The sequence below is a fragment of the Aulostomus chinensis genome, chromosome 8 (genome assembly GCF_037954235.1).
Source record: "Aulostomus chinensis isolate RoL2024-O1b breed Wild chromosome 8, RoL_Achi_v1.0, whole genome shotgun sequence".
Classification (NCBI taxonomy): domain Eukaryota; kingdom Metazoa; phylum Chordata; class Actinopteri; order Syngnathiformes; family Aulostomidae; genus Aulostomus; species Aulostomus chinensis.
Window position 1 is genome coordinate 14,211,709 of NC_141327.1, and position 18,044 is coordinate 14,229,752.

The window sequence follows — 18,044 nt, forward strand, 5'->3', positions numbered from 1 at the left end:
TACAAATCTTACAAATTTCTCACACTTACATTTAAGTTCAGCTGTTCAGATGCCTAACCGTACTCAGGCGGTGCTACATGAAGATTTTCCCACTAGAACTTATAAATACACACACACCTCCTCCGTATGTAGTCCTATTGTAGGACATACCTGAGATGGAGCCACCTTTCACCCTCTTTTTGCTGAGTGTATTTTGGACCCAGGTTTGACTGGTGATGTCTATCGGGTTAATCTTGGAAGGCGGTTACATAAATCCCTTTGTGTGTGTGTGTGTGTGTGTGTGTGTGTGTGTGTGTGTGTGTGTGTGTGTATTGTACACACCACTCACCTGTCCTGCCAGCATTTCGTAGAGTAGCACTCCATATGCCCACCAGTCTACAGAGCTTCCGTATGGCTGGTATGCAATAATCTGCGAAGAGAAGAAGAGAACCGGAACTTCACCGACTGATCTGTACGTGAAAATATGGCTACATGTTGTAGGTGCAGCTTTGTTTGAGCTACAGATGAGTCATTCTGATACATAACTACATAACTTTGATTACAAAGATGAAGCACATTATTCATTTGGCCTCAACATTAGCCAGAGGCCACGAAACACATCACAAGCCGTCGTCGATGCAGTGCATGTTGATTCCTCTCCAATCTTTAATAGTAAGTGGAAGAAAAACACAATACAGTGACGCTACTCGTACCACAATAGTACTGCACGAGTGGTGCAGTGATTGACAGCTTGCAACCAATACTAAGCCTACTCAAGCTGCTTGTGCAATTACAGAAGAATAAGAAATACCAAAGATGGATGATGAAACATTAAATGGCACTGAACAGAAGAATGCGTTTGAGTGGGCGGTGATTCGATGTATGGGGACGATGGTGCGAACCTAATCAAGAAGCAAACACCGCATTACAATTTACGGGAAAAGTGGACAATATTCATTTTGTTTTGCATTCGCATTTTACAGACAAACTGCATGACTTTTCACATTTGCAAAAAGTTTAAACAACAGAAAGGAAGACATAGATTGAAAGAACACCACAATAACAAACTGGGATATTAATTCATCACAATTTCAGGTGTAGTTGGCACTAGCAGTGTATAGATCCAGTTCGTGACTGCGCCTAAACGCTGGACCTCCTGACTCCAATAATCTGAAAACCCCTGCAACAGTGTCTCCGTTTAAGTGAAGAATGGAACTGGACGTTTCTGACAGGAAGCGAACGTGGCTAAGTGGAGGGGAGTTGATAACACAAGCAGCTCAAAGCTACTGTACAACACCAGCTCTCACAGAAGGTGTTGCTGTGGCAGTTCACACATTTTCACGCAAAATTATGTTGAAGATGGAAGTAACCAAATCAAACTCCTACTGACAAGTGTTTCCACAACTGGGCCATGCACAGATAGTTAGCATCCGTTTGTGCGAAGTGTTTAAAGGAGGGACACCAACTCTTAAAAGGGTTACGTTTCATTTGGTTCGTTAAACCTTCTTGAAAATGTATTATTGATGTGATTATTGTGTGTATTTCTGATTATTAAGATTGAGATTAAGGATTGACTGAACAGACTTAATCCTCACATATTTGCATGCTACATCCACCAACATGTCAACGCATTTCTCTGGAGCCTCCTACATGTGGATTCATGCTCACATGCTGTGGCGTATGTGAACACACACATGTGAAGGCCGAGCATTCATGCAGGGACACATGCAAGACAAAACAGAAGGAAATAGTGAAACAAAAGTTTAGGTGTGCAACAACAACGGCCTGTTCATTAATTGCTCTATGACCTTTGATGAGCAATATTTGACCTTTACAGCCCAAGGACACTCCTCTAGCTCTTTAATACTGTACACACACACACACACACAAATATGCATATTATATGCATGAACATGCTGATGTATGCATAGGAAGCACACAAACTGGAACACAGAAATACTGAATGCAGCTGGTGCACAAAGAAAACCCCCACAAATGGCCGCACACGTGCATAGGTGTATGAAAGCAGATCTATGGTGCATCTCTCTATAACCTTTTGTGATGAGCACCTGACCTCAGCCACGCACATACAAACACACACAAACCGGCATACAAAAACGCTTGCCACCAGCTCTGCACTATACTGTCACGATGGAGTCCTGAGGGTTGATGGGAGCTTGCTGGACACAGACCACATCCACGTGTTTGCCCACGAACACAGAGGCGAGCATGTGCACATGCTGTAGACCAGCGTATGTCGGAATGTCACTGTAACCGCATAACCAGATTGTAGCGGAACAAAAGTAAAACATAAAAAAACATAGATGTGTGTTAGGCAGATTTCCGGTCAGTGGCTACAGTGCACACTAAAAAATAAGATTCCACTCTCAAATATTGAACTAGAAAATTAGACACTTAATTTTGTATAATTTTATGTCATTGCACGTAAAAACACAACACACTTCATTTGGCAGCGGTCCCATACAGTGGTATACTGGGTTAAAATATTTAAAAAAATACTCATATGTGTACATAACAAATCAGTAAATGGAAAGTAAAGATAAATTTAAGTGCTGAAAAATATATGATGGAGTTTCAGTGAGATTTCGCAAGGTTACAGTGAAGACAGACTTCCAGACAATGTCAGTGTCAATCCATGGCCTTTTAGTATAAGAAAAACCTCTTATCACAATATCCTTGACCCCAGTTCCATGAACCTGAGGTGGCTCGCTACATGTATGTCAACAACACACAAACCTTGCATAAGCTTTCACACGGTCACTTGATGCCTACAAGCCCGCCATGCATACCCCTACATGTCGCAGCTCCACAGACCAGACAGAAAGATGAAGGTTGTTCTACTTGTCCTGCTCAGCTGCTGCCTGTCTGAGCCCCGCGTCCTGGGACACACACTCACTTCTGTCACACACACTTAGGGCGAACCAGCAGAGAGCTTCGTCAGGGAGGTGATGGCTATTTTGGATGAGCAGAGACGTGAGCTGAAACACGCCAAAGAGCAACTGGTGCAACTTCAGAAAGGGCAAGGTGTGAACCGGAGGTGGTGGCAACACGGACGAAGGATAGTAATCATCTGTAACAGTACTTCATGACATGCTTTGTGTAATTTACAGTTCAGGCCGCTGTGCTGACAGGTACTGATAGATCCTGAGTCCAGGCTGAGAGTCGGTGAGATGCTGGAGGAGGAGCAGAGGGAACTGGTGCAGCAAGAAGTACGGCAATACACAGGTAACTCACTCTATAGCTCCATAGAAACAAATGAATAGAACCCATCAATCCAGCAAATTCTCTACTCCCTTCTCCTACAATGGCTGCTGTGCTGTACAGTATATGTACAGTTTCATAATTACAGCATTTATCTACTGATTAAGCCCAAGTGGCTCTATGACATCGGGGCTGCTGCTGAAGTTAATGCAGACACGCTTTAATTAAAAGTGACTTTACTTCAGGGCCAGCAGGGAGTTACAAATATGAGTCAATTTTCTTAATGAGTTCACGGTCTCCAATTTCGAGTTTTCTTCGATAAAGCATTGTGTTTGTCTTGTAAATTATGGTCCCATTTAGAGTGAAATGGATGATGAAGCAGGGTCTGCTTTAGGGCGGGACTATGGTGACCTGTCGGCCAGGATAGAGACGTAAGAACTTGTATCAGTTTAACTGTACCTCGTCTCTTCAGCCTCCAGAAACCAAACACAGCAATGACCAACATGCCAGTGGGTGAAATCCCAGTGGCTACGTACGGTTCTTCAACGCAGTCTGTGCTCTGGGAGAGGAAGTGTGATCGGTTCATTCGGCTGGTTGGTCCACTTTGGTTCTGAGTAGAATATCCACACAAACGGATCACAACAGAACTGGTTCAGATGGCGATGGTTTCCAGATGAAACGTCAACCTGAGGTTTCACTGATGAGTTTGATTGAATTTAATTATGCAAAAGGTGCCAGCTAAAGGTCATTATGTTAGCTTTGTAGCATGTTAGCATGATGACATTACTGACTGCTGCTGTGCCTCAGCCTCACAGAGCTTTTAGCTTTGGCTGCAGACTCCTCATCTTGTGACTCCTTGCTTTTCTTCTCACGTGTTTAGTCTCCAATCATCCTTTTCTCCTCCTCACTGAGCAGAAATGGAGGCCAGATTAAATGCCTTCTTTTAATCTCAGCTCACCTGATTTCATCTAATGATTTATATTTAACTGGACCTAAAATCATTCTGCTATACTGTCTGATTATAATCTCATTTATTTTCAACTGACAGAATTGAACACCCAACTAGCAGAGCTGGAGGATAAATTTAGAGACTTTAAAGTCACACGTGAAAGCACTGAAGTCCGCCGATGAAGGTGAATGACTACTTTTTTGCTTCTCGTTATACGTGACAGCATTTAGGTGAAATGTATTCTGTTATCGTATAGAAATATATACATATTTTCTCTTCCTCTGCATAATGAGCAGTTCTGGAAGCCAGACTGAATTCCAGTAAAGCGCAGACAGAGATTCAAACAGCACGAGTAGCAACAATACAAACGGACATTAAAGGTATTCTGACACTTCAATAAAAGCCTGCTGGTCAAGGTGAAACTACAGTATTTACTGTGCGCTAATACTGAAAACTTTAAATTTATGTTACAACTCTGGCTTTTATTTGCGATTTTGGTCAGGATGGTACATTAAGTAGCTTGTTTTATTCTTCCATGTCTGGAGCAGAACTAGAGAGCAGGCTGAATGCTGGTGACGTCCAAGCAGAGACCCAAAGAACCCCCGTGGTGCAACTACGGAAGTAAATTAAAAGTACGTTAACGCACACGCGCACACACAAAGACGGTTAATTTCTTGTGAGGTTTGATTGTGCGCATGAATGACAGACTAAAGACTAAGCAGGTTTAACGCCCATCTAATTTTATCTGCCAGAGTCTGAGTCTTGTTTGGACTTAAGTCAGAATGTGGCAGCGAGGCTGCTGAACACAGACGGAGAGGTGGAGATGCTGAAGACTGTGGATCAAGGGACAGTAAAGAAGAAATAATAAGCTGCCACAAGAGGGAGAAATATGTTTGTATATGGAGTTTGTGCAGGGTTAACCACTGAGTCCCTGAAAGAAAATTCCAATTCATTTTTCGTGTCCTTATTATGATCAATAGCGCACTTTGAACTTATTCCCCTTGTGGTTTGTTATGTTGTTTTTCTCTAACAGAACTCAAACATTTGACTCTTGTTGGCTTTATTGAATGCAATAAATGTGTGGAAAGAAAATTTGCATATGTTTGCAAAAACCTCCCAATGCTGGCTTTCCAAGAAAATGAATGAAATCCCTTGATTTATCCTCTGAATGTCTCCCTTCACCACAGGACTCAGTGGCAGGTTGTCAGCCAGCGAGAGCCTCACAGAGCAGCTGAGGCTCAGCCTGGACGAAACACTGAGACAAATGGAGGCTCGAAACACAACTAATCACAGTAAAAAGTCCCCAGTTTGATTAAACATAATAACCTATAGCAGCATAGTTCATGTTTGGAAAGTTCTTCCTCTTTGAATCATGTTTATTAGATCTAGCAGCCAGACCGGGACTCAGAGAACTTTCGTGAGGGGCTGAAGATGAAGACTAAAGACACAGACAGGGCGGCGAAGGATCTCAAGGCAGCTCATCAAGGTAAAATTGGCATTTAATTATTAATGACTATTAAGGTCATTAGAGGTATTCCAATCCAGTCTCATTATCCCGGTTTAAAGTGTAACTTCACCCTCGGGTGAGAGTTCGCTTTTCATTTCTGGCCAGACTGATTAACATATGAGGCGGAGGAAGAGGTGGAGACTTATCTGCTATTCTATTATTGTGTCATTCTCTACATAAAAATGCAGCAGCTTTATTTTCTGTTGGTTTGATTGTATTTCCATGCTGTAGTTTTTATAAACTTTGAAAGGTTTTGTGTGTCACTGAGAAATTCACTCATCACAATAGTTTGTTGCAGAGAGCTGCACCATTTTGCGAATGCAAATTTTAAAAGCAAGAGCTCCAGAGCTTTAACTGAAAAAAAAAAAACCACCATATTTGACCAGGAGGCTCTAATGTCTAAGGTTAGCGAACACTTAATGCTTCCAAAAACAACAGTGGTAACTCTGATGTGTCCTGATCTGAATGAACTCGCGAGCCAATAAGTGGGGGTTAGCCTTCGTCTTTGGGATGCAGACAAATCCAAAATGGCTGTCAGCATTTCCGATTCAAGCTCAGAGAGGATTTAGTTCCAGTAGATGGTGTTTTGAACCATTTCCCACCTGTGAAAACCCATTGTTTATACAGTTGGAGAGAAATATTAACGGCTCTATTGATGTGTTCCACCACAACAATTATCATTCAGCTTCCAGCTCAAAAAGCCAGTGGTTTCGTTTGTTGTAGCTCTTTACATTTTTAAATTCATGGTAATCTGCCCTCCTAGAGTAGAAGCTAATAAAAGCTTGTCCAAGGACATGAACACGGACACACCGGAGTCACTTGTAATAAATAGATAATAAAAACGGATCCAGCATTGCTTGTCTCATGTTGCTGTGTATAATATCACCAGATTGTTGCTGTTATTCGGGTGTTTATTTGAATTACTGCTGCAGTGTTGGAGGCCAGATTGAATGCCACTGTGATTCTTCATCAGGAGCTGAAGACAAAGATGGAGGCCAACGTGGAAGCACTGAAAACAGCAGATCAAGGCGAGAAAATTCATCACCAACGTCTGTACCGATGAGTAATTGCGAATCTTTCAAATATAACACGTTTCAGGGGTTTACAGCGAGCACATTTCTCCCTGTACAGTATCTCCTTTTATATCTAACTGATTCAGGGCCAGTTTAACTTTTTTTCCTCTCTGAGTATCTCAGTTTTCTTAGACAAGCTGGGAGAGGAGGTGAAGGCTACAATGAGTCAAGGTAAGCTAGTCGATCATACTGGAAGCCAGATTCATGTCATTCATGCTGTCAAACGCGTTATTACAAAATGTCCTCTGTTGCTGATCGTTGATTTAAGTACAGAAAAATAATTAAACATCCCTGAAATCTCATGAACGTTCAGGGCTGGTCATTAGGAATCCCAGGGTATTTAACAATCCTCTGGTTTATTGGCGTCATGAACTACTGTACTTCTGCGGCACATACGACCATTTGCAGGATTTTAATATTAATTTAAAGCAACAGACACACAATCTGGTCACACTGAATCAGTCTTAACATAAAAGAAGGGGGGGGGGCTGCCTTACTGTATACTTTCTGTATTGCCGGCCTCCTTTTGTCAAGAGGTTTACCAGCCAGCAGTACCGTCATTCCAAGACTGTTTTGAGGTCAAAAATCAGATACCACCCAGTTATTGTCAGAGGATATTTTTTTGTCATTGCTTAATTTTCTCATGAATATTGATTTTCTCATTAATAATGATAATTGATCATTCAAACCTTTCCAGATTCTGGATCCTGGTTGTTTCTTTGGCAGATAAATTCGCCTTCTCAGCTGCACTTGAAGAGAGCCGAACACATCGGGCCGTTTCACACTGAGACAACTTTTGTATATAGAGAAGTCATCACCAATGCTGGTGACAGTTTTGATCCCACTACTGGTAACGTATCCCTCGTGTAACCGGTTTCCGTTAAGGATCGGCTCCATTATTGTTCACACGGGTCCAAGCATCATTCTTCTCCTCCTTCTCCTCAGGACTGCTTCCTGCTTCAGTCAGAGGAGTTTACCACCTCATCATCTACACCCACACTAAGGGAAGAAAGCCTGGATATTTACTCTTGTACAAGAACGGCGGGGCTGTTGTGGCACTGCTGAACATCCGACCGCCTCTGACGTCACAGATGCCTCTAACAGGGTAGCGTTGCTCCTTCAGAAAGGACACCAGGTGAAGGTGCGTTTGGAGGCCGGGTCCTGGGTCTGGGTGGACAGCGATGGCAACCTCTGCACCTTCACTGGTATTCTGTTCAACCGCACGCCCGGTATCACTCTGTAATCTTTATTAGTGCAATTTGACTTTTGCAAATTACTGAAATCGTGGACAAATATTGTAAATGTTGTGTGTTTAGTATGATTTTCGGTTAGAATTCAGCTCACGCGCTCATTCATACATGGAGGCGAACTTTCATGAAAGGATTTACTGAGCTTTGATCCTCACTCTCTGGTGAGAAATCAGAAGTATACAGCAGGGAGAATCCCCCTCTCTCTTCATCGTGCTTCCATGTTTTAATTAGCTTGAGGGTCAAAGACTCGGTGGTGAGGGAAACCCTTGGCTCAAATCCCTCAGCGTGCCTTTGTAAATCCCGCCTCCTACAGGAATCTTGCCGACCTTCAGTGTGACCTGACTGTCAGCCATGAACTTGTTTTCACACAAGATTTACAAAGCTTCTGTTGAAATACTTGAATGAGAGCCAGATTACTCTTCATCCCTTCACGATACAACAATAATGAGCAGCTCACACGCACACACGCACAAACACACCACATCATTAATGATTAGGAAAGGTTGTTTCAAACTCTGCTGATTTGCTGAGAGGACACGGCATGAGAGGATGAACTAGGCCAAAGCTTGACAGTGCGTCACCGAGGACCCACTGTAACATGACACGTTTGATGTGCTGCGTCACCGAGACGCGACCTCACGGTCTCTCTTCCAAAACTGTGTGCAATGAGAAATTGAAGCGAGGGGTTGACACATCAGGTAAATGTAGCCAGCAGATGTGCAGCCCCAGGCTGCTCTGTGTCATGGAACAAAAACAGACGACTCCACGATGCACAGGCAGTCTAAAAGCTTCAGACAGTATTAGTTGAATTGATTGAGCAAATAGAAAATTGCTGAATTGCATTTTGTCAAAAGCAGAACAACACAAGTGGTTCAACATTTTTTTCTGTAGGATTGTAGTCAAGACACGGATTTGGTGGTCAGTGAATTCTTTCTCTAGTGCCAACAATGTTTCTACTCTATCAAATCCATTTTATGGATTGATACAAACTTTGGTTAAAAAAACAAAACAAACAACAACAACATTTTGTTCCCCAAGCATGCAGCTGTATGATGAGGTGTATGTCGGAGGGGTGGAGGGGATATTTAGCATTTTTGTTTTGGAGTGAAAAGTCTCAACATCATTATCCTCACGGGATAAATTATTCAAGTTGATGTGATCTCCCCTGTTGTTTCGCATCATGGTTACTGTCGTTCAAAATGTTAATTAGTTTAACATAAACTATGTTAAACATGGGAGATGGAGAACATCGGTGTCCCCACGCTAGCAATGTCAGTACATCGTCACAGAGTCGCTGGGCCCTTTAACCTGTCTGGAATAAAAGAGAGTGATTTTCCCACAAGGTAGAGGAGAGAAAAATTACAGAGGACAATTAGAGTTCAGTAAAAAGCGACTGTTAAGATCAGTTTCAGGCCATCCTGCAGTGTGCCGCGCTAATGTGAAACTACTGTGACTCGCTGCCCTTGCCACCCATCGCCTGTCTGCAACACCACCAGCGGACATTCAGAGTTTCAGGCGCAGTGACCTTTGTGCACTGAACCAGCATGTCATGTCTTCTGTTATTTTATGTACAGAGGTGTAGGCTGCATGCATGAGGCTGATACATATATGAAGGGCTCTCTCTCTCTTGCTCTCTCTCTCTCTCCTTCAAACAGGTAGCAAGAGATAGAAATAGACAAGTGTGACCTGCGCCTGGCTTTCGCTGCTCTCGTCCTGTTTATTTTCCACTTTATTGTATGAAAGCCTCTGGCCAGTAGAGCTCCGCTGATTCACTGTAGTGTGTGTGTGTGCATGCGCGTGTGTGTGTGTGTTTGTGTGTGGACACGCGTTAGTGCGTGTGCATGCGTGTGTGTGTCTGTGTGTGTATATATGTGTATGTGTGTCTGTCAGTATTGCTGCAGACATCTCTCCCATTAGGCCTAATACTACATGACAGTTCTGGATCAGACTGCTAGCTATTCAAGGCTGCACACACACACACACACACACACACACACACCATCTTCTACTCCTCCATATGGAAACAAATAAAACCCGAGTCAGTGTGGTCAAACGCAACACCTCTCACCGTCGCCATTGTGACCAACACTGTCACAGAGTGAGCTGCATGAATATGTGCCTTGCTGTTGCTATTGGTTCCCTGGGAGTTGGTGTGTGCTGCGGAGCACCCACAGGGTGCATCAGGCCATGCTTTAGTAGTTTCTGAAAGCATTTCTCAGCGATGTATGTTCCAGCTGTGGTTGGGTTCACTCACTGACGATATTAATGAGCAGCCTTGGGGTTCACCTCCTGCTCTGACAGTCTGATATTGCCTGGTTCTGATAAGTCCAACATGCATTAAACTTATCAATTTTGGAATATGAAATGTGAATGTTTACAGGTTTGTCTTCTTTTTGATCTCTTTCGGAGATTTCACATTTTTTGAGTTATTTAGAGTTTGTTTCTACATAGTTCTGAGCTGATCTGGCAAACTAAAAGTAAAATGAATAATGGATTAATAAAATCTTTGATATGGGTCACGTATGCATCCCTGGAGACGATAGTAAGCAAGTGAAAATGGATATGATGTCTTACACATGGCAGTAAAATATTTCTTATGAGTACGAGAATAAGATAATGAAGTTTATACCTATAAGATCAATTAAAGAGGTTTTCAAAATCCCTTTATCATCGCTTGAGGATGAGAAGAAAAATATTCCTAAAACAAAACAAAAACAGAGGAGAGAAGGAAGAGGAGGAAGAGGAGGAGGAGGAATAAACTACCGCCAGAAAGTTTTAATTGCTGCCATCTTGTTTGCAAGATGCTGACTTTCTGTATCTCTGTCAAATCCTCTCCACGATCTCATCTGCTGTTTTCTTCACACATTCTCTTTTCCACCCTCCTAACTTCTCACACACTTTCCTCATCACAGCTGAAGTGATTTTGTAAGACTACTAATAGCTCTGATCTGAAAAACCCTGGTCTGACTGCTCACCGGTGAAGGAGTTCAAATTGGAACTTCAACTGAAAACGCATGTGACCCTGAGACAAGTTCATGGTGGTTCAGGTTTGCTAGTCCTCGTCCTCAAACTTTCTAAGAACATAAAATGTATTAATTGTTTAATGTAGCCCTCCGTTTTCACATGCGTAGGAGAACCCACAGCAGCCTGCACAATCAATCACGTATGATGCTGTTTGCTGCGTTTGTCAGACTTTTACGTTCTCCAATGCCATTTAAGTACCCAGAGATCTATGTGGGGCAGCAGAAATGTGGTTTTTCCTCTTCTTCTTTATTCCCGCCCACCCAAACCATCTAAAAGCTCTCGTAGAGCGATAGGGTCCACGCTTTGTTTTTTTCTGCAGAAATCTCAATGTTGTACACATTGTGATGGCTGATCAGCAGGTGTGGATGTCACACAAAGGCATACATCAACAACAACAACACCCGAAAGCAATACATTGTATCAGACCAGAACCATCAGACTGGGAGAGTACAGCTAAAATAATCATAGCAAAAAAGAACTGAGTCTACATGTACTGTACATCCTCACAAATACACTTTTAATTAATCCATTATGGACGCTCCCTCAGTCTAAGTGAAGATTTAAGTCACAGATTGTTACATATGTTTATCACTTATCCGTTAAGGGTTGCGGGGGTGGGGGACTGGAGCCTATCCCAGCTGACATTGGGTGAGAAGTGGGGTTCACCCTGGACGGGTCGCCAGTCTGTTACAGGCCCATCAGGAGCAAGTAGGGGTTCAGTGTTTTGCTCAAGGGTACTTGGACATGGTCACCGGGGGAAGTGAGGATATGGAATTCAGACACTAGATGCCAAATAATAAATCTGCAAAACATGCTGGAGTGTCAAAGCGTACAAATGTGCTGTAAAATCAACAAAGAAGTATAAATCAAGCGTTCGTCTCTAGCTTGCATATTAAAAAAAGTTCTATCTTAACTCAAATCTAATAACAAGGATAGGCCACTCTTAAGCAGATGTGCCGTCGTAAAGAATGAGCTGTGGCACTGAATCCTAGATTGTCACACTTTTACACTTTTGGGAAGAACACTAGCTGACATCACAATAGGTCATCAACCAATGAGGCACATCCTCCTGGTCTGCATTAGTACTAAATCATCCCCAACAACTGTGTTCCCCACGGAGGACGATGGTCCAGTCATGCTGCTGCGACTACGGCAGGGAGGGAAATGGCCCGTGTCAGACAGCTCCATAACCTGCAACCGACTCCTGATGCCACACGGAGCCTCACTCTGCTCTTTTCCTCACAGCTGATAACTTCTGTCTCCATGTTTTTGGCTGGGTAGTTCCCCCCCCCCCCCCACTTCTTCTTCTTCCTTTGCTCTCTTCCTCACTAGCTCTTCCTCACTGTGTCAAAGTTACTTAAGTGTAAAGTCACATTAGTTTGAACATTCCTCCCAGACAGGAGCTACCCTTGACTGGCTACATATATAGGTCAGAGCGTGTGTGTGTGTGTGTGTGTGTGTGTGTGTGTGTGTGTGTGTGTGTGTGTGTGTGTGCGTGTGTGTGTGCGTGTGTGCGTGTGTAGCAGGAAGACAACTGCATTCTGTCACATGTGCGCTGACAACCTAAGGGACCCTCTGTCTCACAGAAATGAATTCTCTCACCCGTGGAGCATGTGGGCAGGTGTGTGAGACCGAGAGAAGTGTGAAAATATTTCTCACACACATGAAAATATAAACACACTCTGACAAATGTATATGCAATGCATTACATTACAGGAGAGTTTTCCTTATGCAGGGTGACAGGTGCCACCCCCCCCTACCCACACACACCCACACACTCACCCTCTGATGTCTTTATTGGTCCAATCACAAGGTCAGGGGGCTTAAAATGATCCTACACCATGTCTGTGTCATTTCTGAGATAGAAGAACAGCTGATGACCTCTTAAAAATGTTTTAAGGAAAGTTGTAGGGGAAAGGAAGTCAATATCAACCGTCTACTGGGCTCAGATAGGCATCGATCTTCAGAAATTAAATAGATAAATGAAATACTACACAATCGACCATGAGCATACTAACTGATCAAGAAACAAGAGCACATGTCAATGCAGTTTAGGATTGAGAGAATGCATAAAATATGTTCAATAGTAGCAAATATTTTAGGAAGAGTGGAGAATTTACAATCAATGCGAGTGAGCTGGCATGGACTTAGTTGCAACCTTGACAACTAGTGTCAAACCATGATGCTGAAGGAACCAGAGCTGCCAAAACTGGCCGCTACTTTAGAACATAGAATCAGCGCTCAGCGTCATTTACTTTATAATACGGTTTTTAATGTGTTATTACTGGCATTATAAACACTTCACAATCCATTAATTAACAACCATTTATTGATCCTCTACAAGGGATTAATTATCGTAATGTGGTACCTTCAGAAGTATTTGCTTTCTGGCTTTTTTAAAATTAACTTCCTGAGTGATCAACACGGTTATTGTTCCTTCATTCAGTTTCACCTACATTCAGTTTTCTATCACTGAGAGGACATTTTTGGGACGCTTCTGTGGGTCCAGTCCTGCATGCAACCACCAGAGACTATTTTTAGGCTGCGTATACCTCACAACTTTGTAACACGAGGCAGCTGTTCATCTGCTGTTTCCAAACACAAACGTGACAGTCCCAATGACATACTGTAACCATGACAACAAAAGTCCCATAACAGTCAGGAAATAACTACAACCGCATCAAATGATGTTTTCCCGACCAACACCGAATGCTTTTGTGTTTCAACCAAACAAATCCTCAACTGGAGCGTTCACACATCCTGAAACACAACTGGTTTCAAACAGCAATACTTTTATGATTTGTTGACTTCTGAATGAAAATTTTCAAAAGAAGCGAGATTTTTGAACAGATGTCGCATGTTCAAAATTTCAGCTCCAGTGGCCCGGTTTGAGGCGTTCGATCACTGATTCAAGCATCTGTATGACATGGGTCAGGAGTGAGAATGTGTCTGTTGAAACAGTAAAGTCAACTCCATCATCTGTGCTTATTATTAGTCGATAAGTGTGTCAAGAATAGTTTATCGAGCACTTCCACTCGATTATCTCTGAAAATGTCACTATGAGCCCACTTTAAGGTCAGCGAGGGATGAGTGGGATGGTTTTGCGGTTCATATTGAAAGAATGAACACATAAAAAGTCTGTGTGTGTGTGTGTGTGCGTGCGCGCGTGCAAGTGTGTGTGTGTGTGTGCGTGCGCGCGTGCAAGTGTGTGTGTGTGTGTGTGTAATGCAGCAGTTCTCAGTGCAGTAGGAGCTGCTCCAGCCTCCTGCTGTGTCATCACTGACAGGAGCATTAGTGTCAGTCTGAGTCTGAGCGGTCACAGCATGTTCACTCTGCATCTGTGGGGGAGTGGGGGGGGGGGGGGGGGTGGAATTAACCTCCTATTGTGTCAGAGAGGTTTTAGAGAAAATCAATAACCCAACTCATCATTAAATAGAAGTTAACTAAGTGATAATGGTCAGAAAGTTGGACAAAGTGAATAAGAACTCTCAGCTGCTGCAGCGTCATCAGGCTTTTTCTGCTAAAAGAGATGGAAAAATCAAGATCGACTGTTAATTGATAAACAGGTACCAAAATAGCTCTTAATTTTGAGTACGACGCCTCATCTTTGCACGAGTGAGGAGATTCTCTTTTGCATCTACCTGAGGGAGACGGCTGGCTTGTGTCTGTGCTTGGTCACCCCTGAATCACGAAGCTAACAAGGACACCTTCAAATCATATTACAAAAGCAAAGGCATATTTACCAAGTTATTGCTTGGTACTGTGCTACTTATTCTTTTGTAAACCCTTTTTGAATGAAATTTCTATTTTTTTTCTCGTATTGCTTTGTTGATTCTTTAATAGGCCGAATGAATTGAATACTTGTCTGTTAAAGAACAAAGTAAGACATCATAGCAGCAAATGTAAAGTGGAGGTACATGCCAGAGTCTGGCATCAACATCATGCCAATATAAAAGAGGCAAGGATGAATGAAAGTAGTGACGATTACGTTGGTTAAAATTCATGCATATATTTTTGTAGGTAAAAGGAGCAAAAATGAGCCTATTGCATATTCAGATGAGTTGTTCATTTTTTCAGGTCCAAATAAAAAAACAAATACTTGTGTGACTGTTCTCTGTTATAGGGGGAAGACCCGGCTCTCTTTGACCTCTTGTGTACTGAATCTCAACGAGTTAGACTGTAATTGGATTGATAAAGTCAGAGTTTTTTATCCAGTTCATGCTTGATTCTGGTAATACACTTCCCCCTACTGGCTTGGAGTGTGGACGCCCTTGCTGGCTTGCGTATGTGACATCTTTAACGTGACGTTGTCAACTATTTGAGAGAGAAAAAGAAAAGCGCTCTTTGGTTTCTCGTTGCTTGGAGAGAATTTTCTGAAACATGATGGCAACACAAGTCAGCCAAATATTGTAACTGTGTAACTGCCATTAACTGCACATGTAGGATGTGTTTGGACAGAATCCTCATCAAGAATGTTGTGAAAAAGAGGCATGTTTTTTGAATACTGATCAAAAGAGCATTTTTCTTTGAAAACAGCAAGAGGACGTGTGGACACTTCAGCTTGTAAAGGTTTGTTTAGGTTAAATGTGAACTTGCCAGCGGACACACTGGGTGTCTGTCTGACTGGAATGCTTACGTCATTGGAGAACTTGCCTCTGTGTGTGTGTGTGTGTGTGTGTGTGTGCGTGCGCGCGCGCGTGTGCGTGTGTGCGCGCGCGTGCGTGTGTGTGTGTGTGTGTCCTGAGGCAATGACCTTAATCTGCAGCATGAGGGTGACACAGGCTCGGACCAGACAGTGACAGAAATGACCTCATGCATCAAATGTGCACACGCACACACGCGCTCCGTTTTCAGCCTTACCTCTGGGGCGATGTAGTCTGGAGTGCCGCAGAAGGTGCGTGTGGTCACTCCTTCTGACATGTTCTCTTTACACATGCCGAAGTCAGCAATCTTAATGTGTCCTTCACAGTCCAGCATCACATTGTCCAACTTCAGGTCTCTGAGGAGGCGGGCAGACATTTAAAACGTCCCTGAAGACAGTACCTTCCTTTGACACGTCAACAGGTGGATCGCACTCGCCAAAACATGCTTTCACAATAGCATTACTCACTATGTCACGTCATGTAATTAGAGAAAACTGACTCTTAATATTTTACAAAATCTCCTTTGGCTACTTAAATGCAGGTACTTGTACACAATGTGTTCATTGTGCAAGCTCACCTATAGATGACTCCTTTACTGTGCAGGAAAAACAGCCCAACAGCGATCTCTGCTGCATAGAACCTGCAATAACATGCACAGAGGAACACTGACATTCTCCTGCACAACACTCACAGAAAGGTCTGCTGTTATCTGCATGAAACCGATCCACTACGCCACATGATGGTCATATTGCTGCTTTCGCCTCTGTTTTACCAGACACTGGTTTGCACACATGTAAAATGGACTGTCTTACACTGCCTGAGGTTCCTTGAACTTGCCCACTTGTTGGATATGGTACATGAGGTCTCCCCCATTCACATACTCCATGACAAAGTACAGACGATCCTGTGGTCACACAGAAAGACAGGATTAGTTAATGGTAGACGAGGACATGGTGAGAGCAGGCAGAGAAAAATATGCATCGCTGTTTCATTAAAAAAAATTAAAAAAGACATCAAGGTTTTAAAAATCTGATAAATAATAAATAATCTCCAAATGTAATAGTCTGAGCCACGATAAAGAGACCCATCCTCTCTGTCTAACAGCGCGGGTCCTTCACTGACATGACACGTTTAGCCTGACCCTGATCCTGCTGTGTTCGACAAAGTAACGAAATTAAAAAAACCAAATACGAGAAATAAATAACAGACTTATGCCGACAGACAAACTGACCACTGAGCAAAGTGTTTCTACCACGATGCAGCAAATCTGACCCTGCCCAGGCGTATTTATCATTATGATTGTTATTGGTATTGGAATTCGTTCCATTTATAGAGCCCTGGAGCTGCCTGAGAAGAAGAAAAATGCTTTGTGGCAAAAAGATATAACTTGCTCCCTCAATTTAGTCATTTTTAGTTCATGAGATATGACGTGTTCAAAATTCATAATTTCAGAACGTTGAGGGAAAAACATTATATTTTATTGCCTAAAATTATTAATTTGAAGGGAGACATGAATATTTTTTCCTGCTTTATATGCCAACAAAAAACAAAGAAAATCTCTCTATGGCCACTCCAAGGATCCAAGATTGTTTGGAGCTGACAAGTGAAGTGACTGTGTACAACTCAAAAGGAAAAACTCAAAAAAAACATGAACACAAAAACGTCTATCTCCAAGGCGAAATGCACACCCTACCTTTTCTTATATCTCTTAACCTCTCACACAATCTTTGAATCAATAACAGCCCACAAAAAGCTGAAAGTATTTTTCACAGAAAAAAAAAAAACGTGATGACATACAATATATTGATAGAAACACTGAGTGGTGCACAAGGCTGTGACACACTGGACCACACCGCGCGTCTTTTCCATCGATGCTAAACATGCCATCTCCACACAAGTCTAACTGACTGAATTACATTTAAAAAATATCATGTAAATGTGAAAATTCACACCCAGATCATCGAAACACAGAAACCCATCAGAAACACTGATATCTTGTGAGAACAGTACCGGATAGTATTGAAAAGCATTTCCTTTATAAAGAAATACTCTTGAAATACTCTTGAAAGGCAAGGGGGGGGGGGGGTTCTATTTCTGAGTGTGAGGAAGCAGAGCGTGAGTGCGCATGTATATTCATGAATGAGAACGATGCCAAGCTGAGTCTCTTCCTGTTTCCTCTCTGCTGGTGTTAGGATTCTAATCTGCTTCTGTAGTTCAGCTCAGTTGCAGACAAATCGAACCGCGTCCGGTTCTTCTTCTGAGGAGATTTACCAAGACGCATTCTGACTCAGGGGAACTGCTGATTTCTTTCACAATTAGAGTCAAATGTCCGTGAGGATCACGTGTGTTGGGTTAAAAAAAAAAAATTATGAAAATAAAACGGCTCATTCTGATGGG

The 18,044-nt window shown here is 42.6% G+C and overlaps 1 protein-coding gene across 1 annotated transcript in view; it reads right to left on the bottom strand.

The window, feature by feature from the left end:
* The window catches only part of prkcaa (protein kinase C, alpha, a), a 149,460-nt gene that overhangs the window by 23,295 nt on the left and 108,121 nt on the right, over positions 1-18,044 (bottom strand). The window contains exons 11-14 of the mRNA XM_086211090.1: positions 16,460-16,551; positions 16,225-16,287; positions 15,865-16,003; positions 329-409 (exon numbers count right to left, since the gene is read on the bottom strand). Of these exons, the coding sequence (XP_086067216.1) occupies positions 329-409; positions 15,865-16,003; positions 16,225-16,287; positions 16,460-16,551 (375 nt within the window). The remainder of the gene's footprint in view (positions 1-328; positions 410-15,864; positions 16,004-16,224; positions 16,288-16,459; positions 16,552-18,044) is intronic.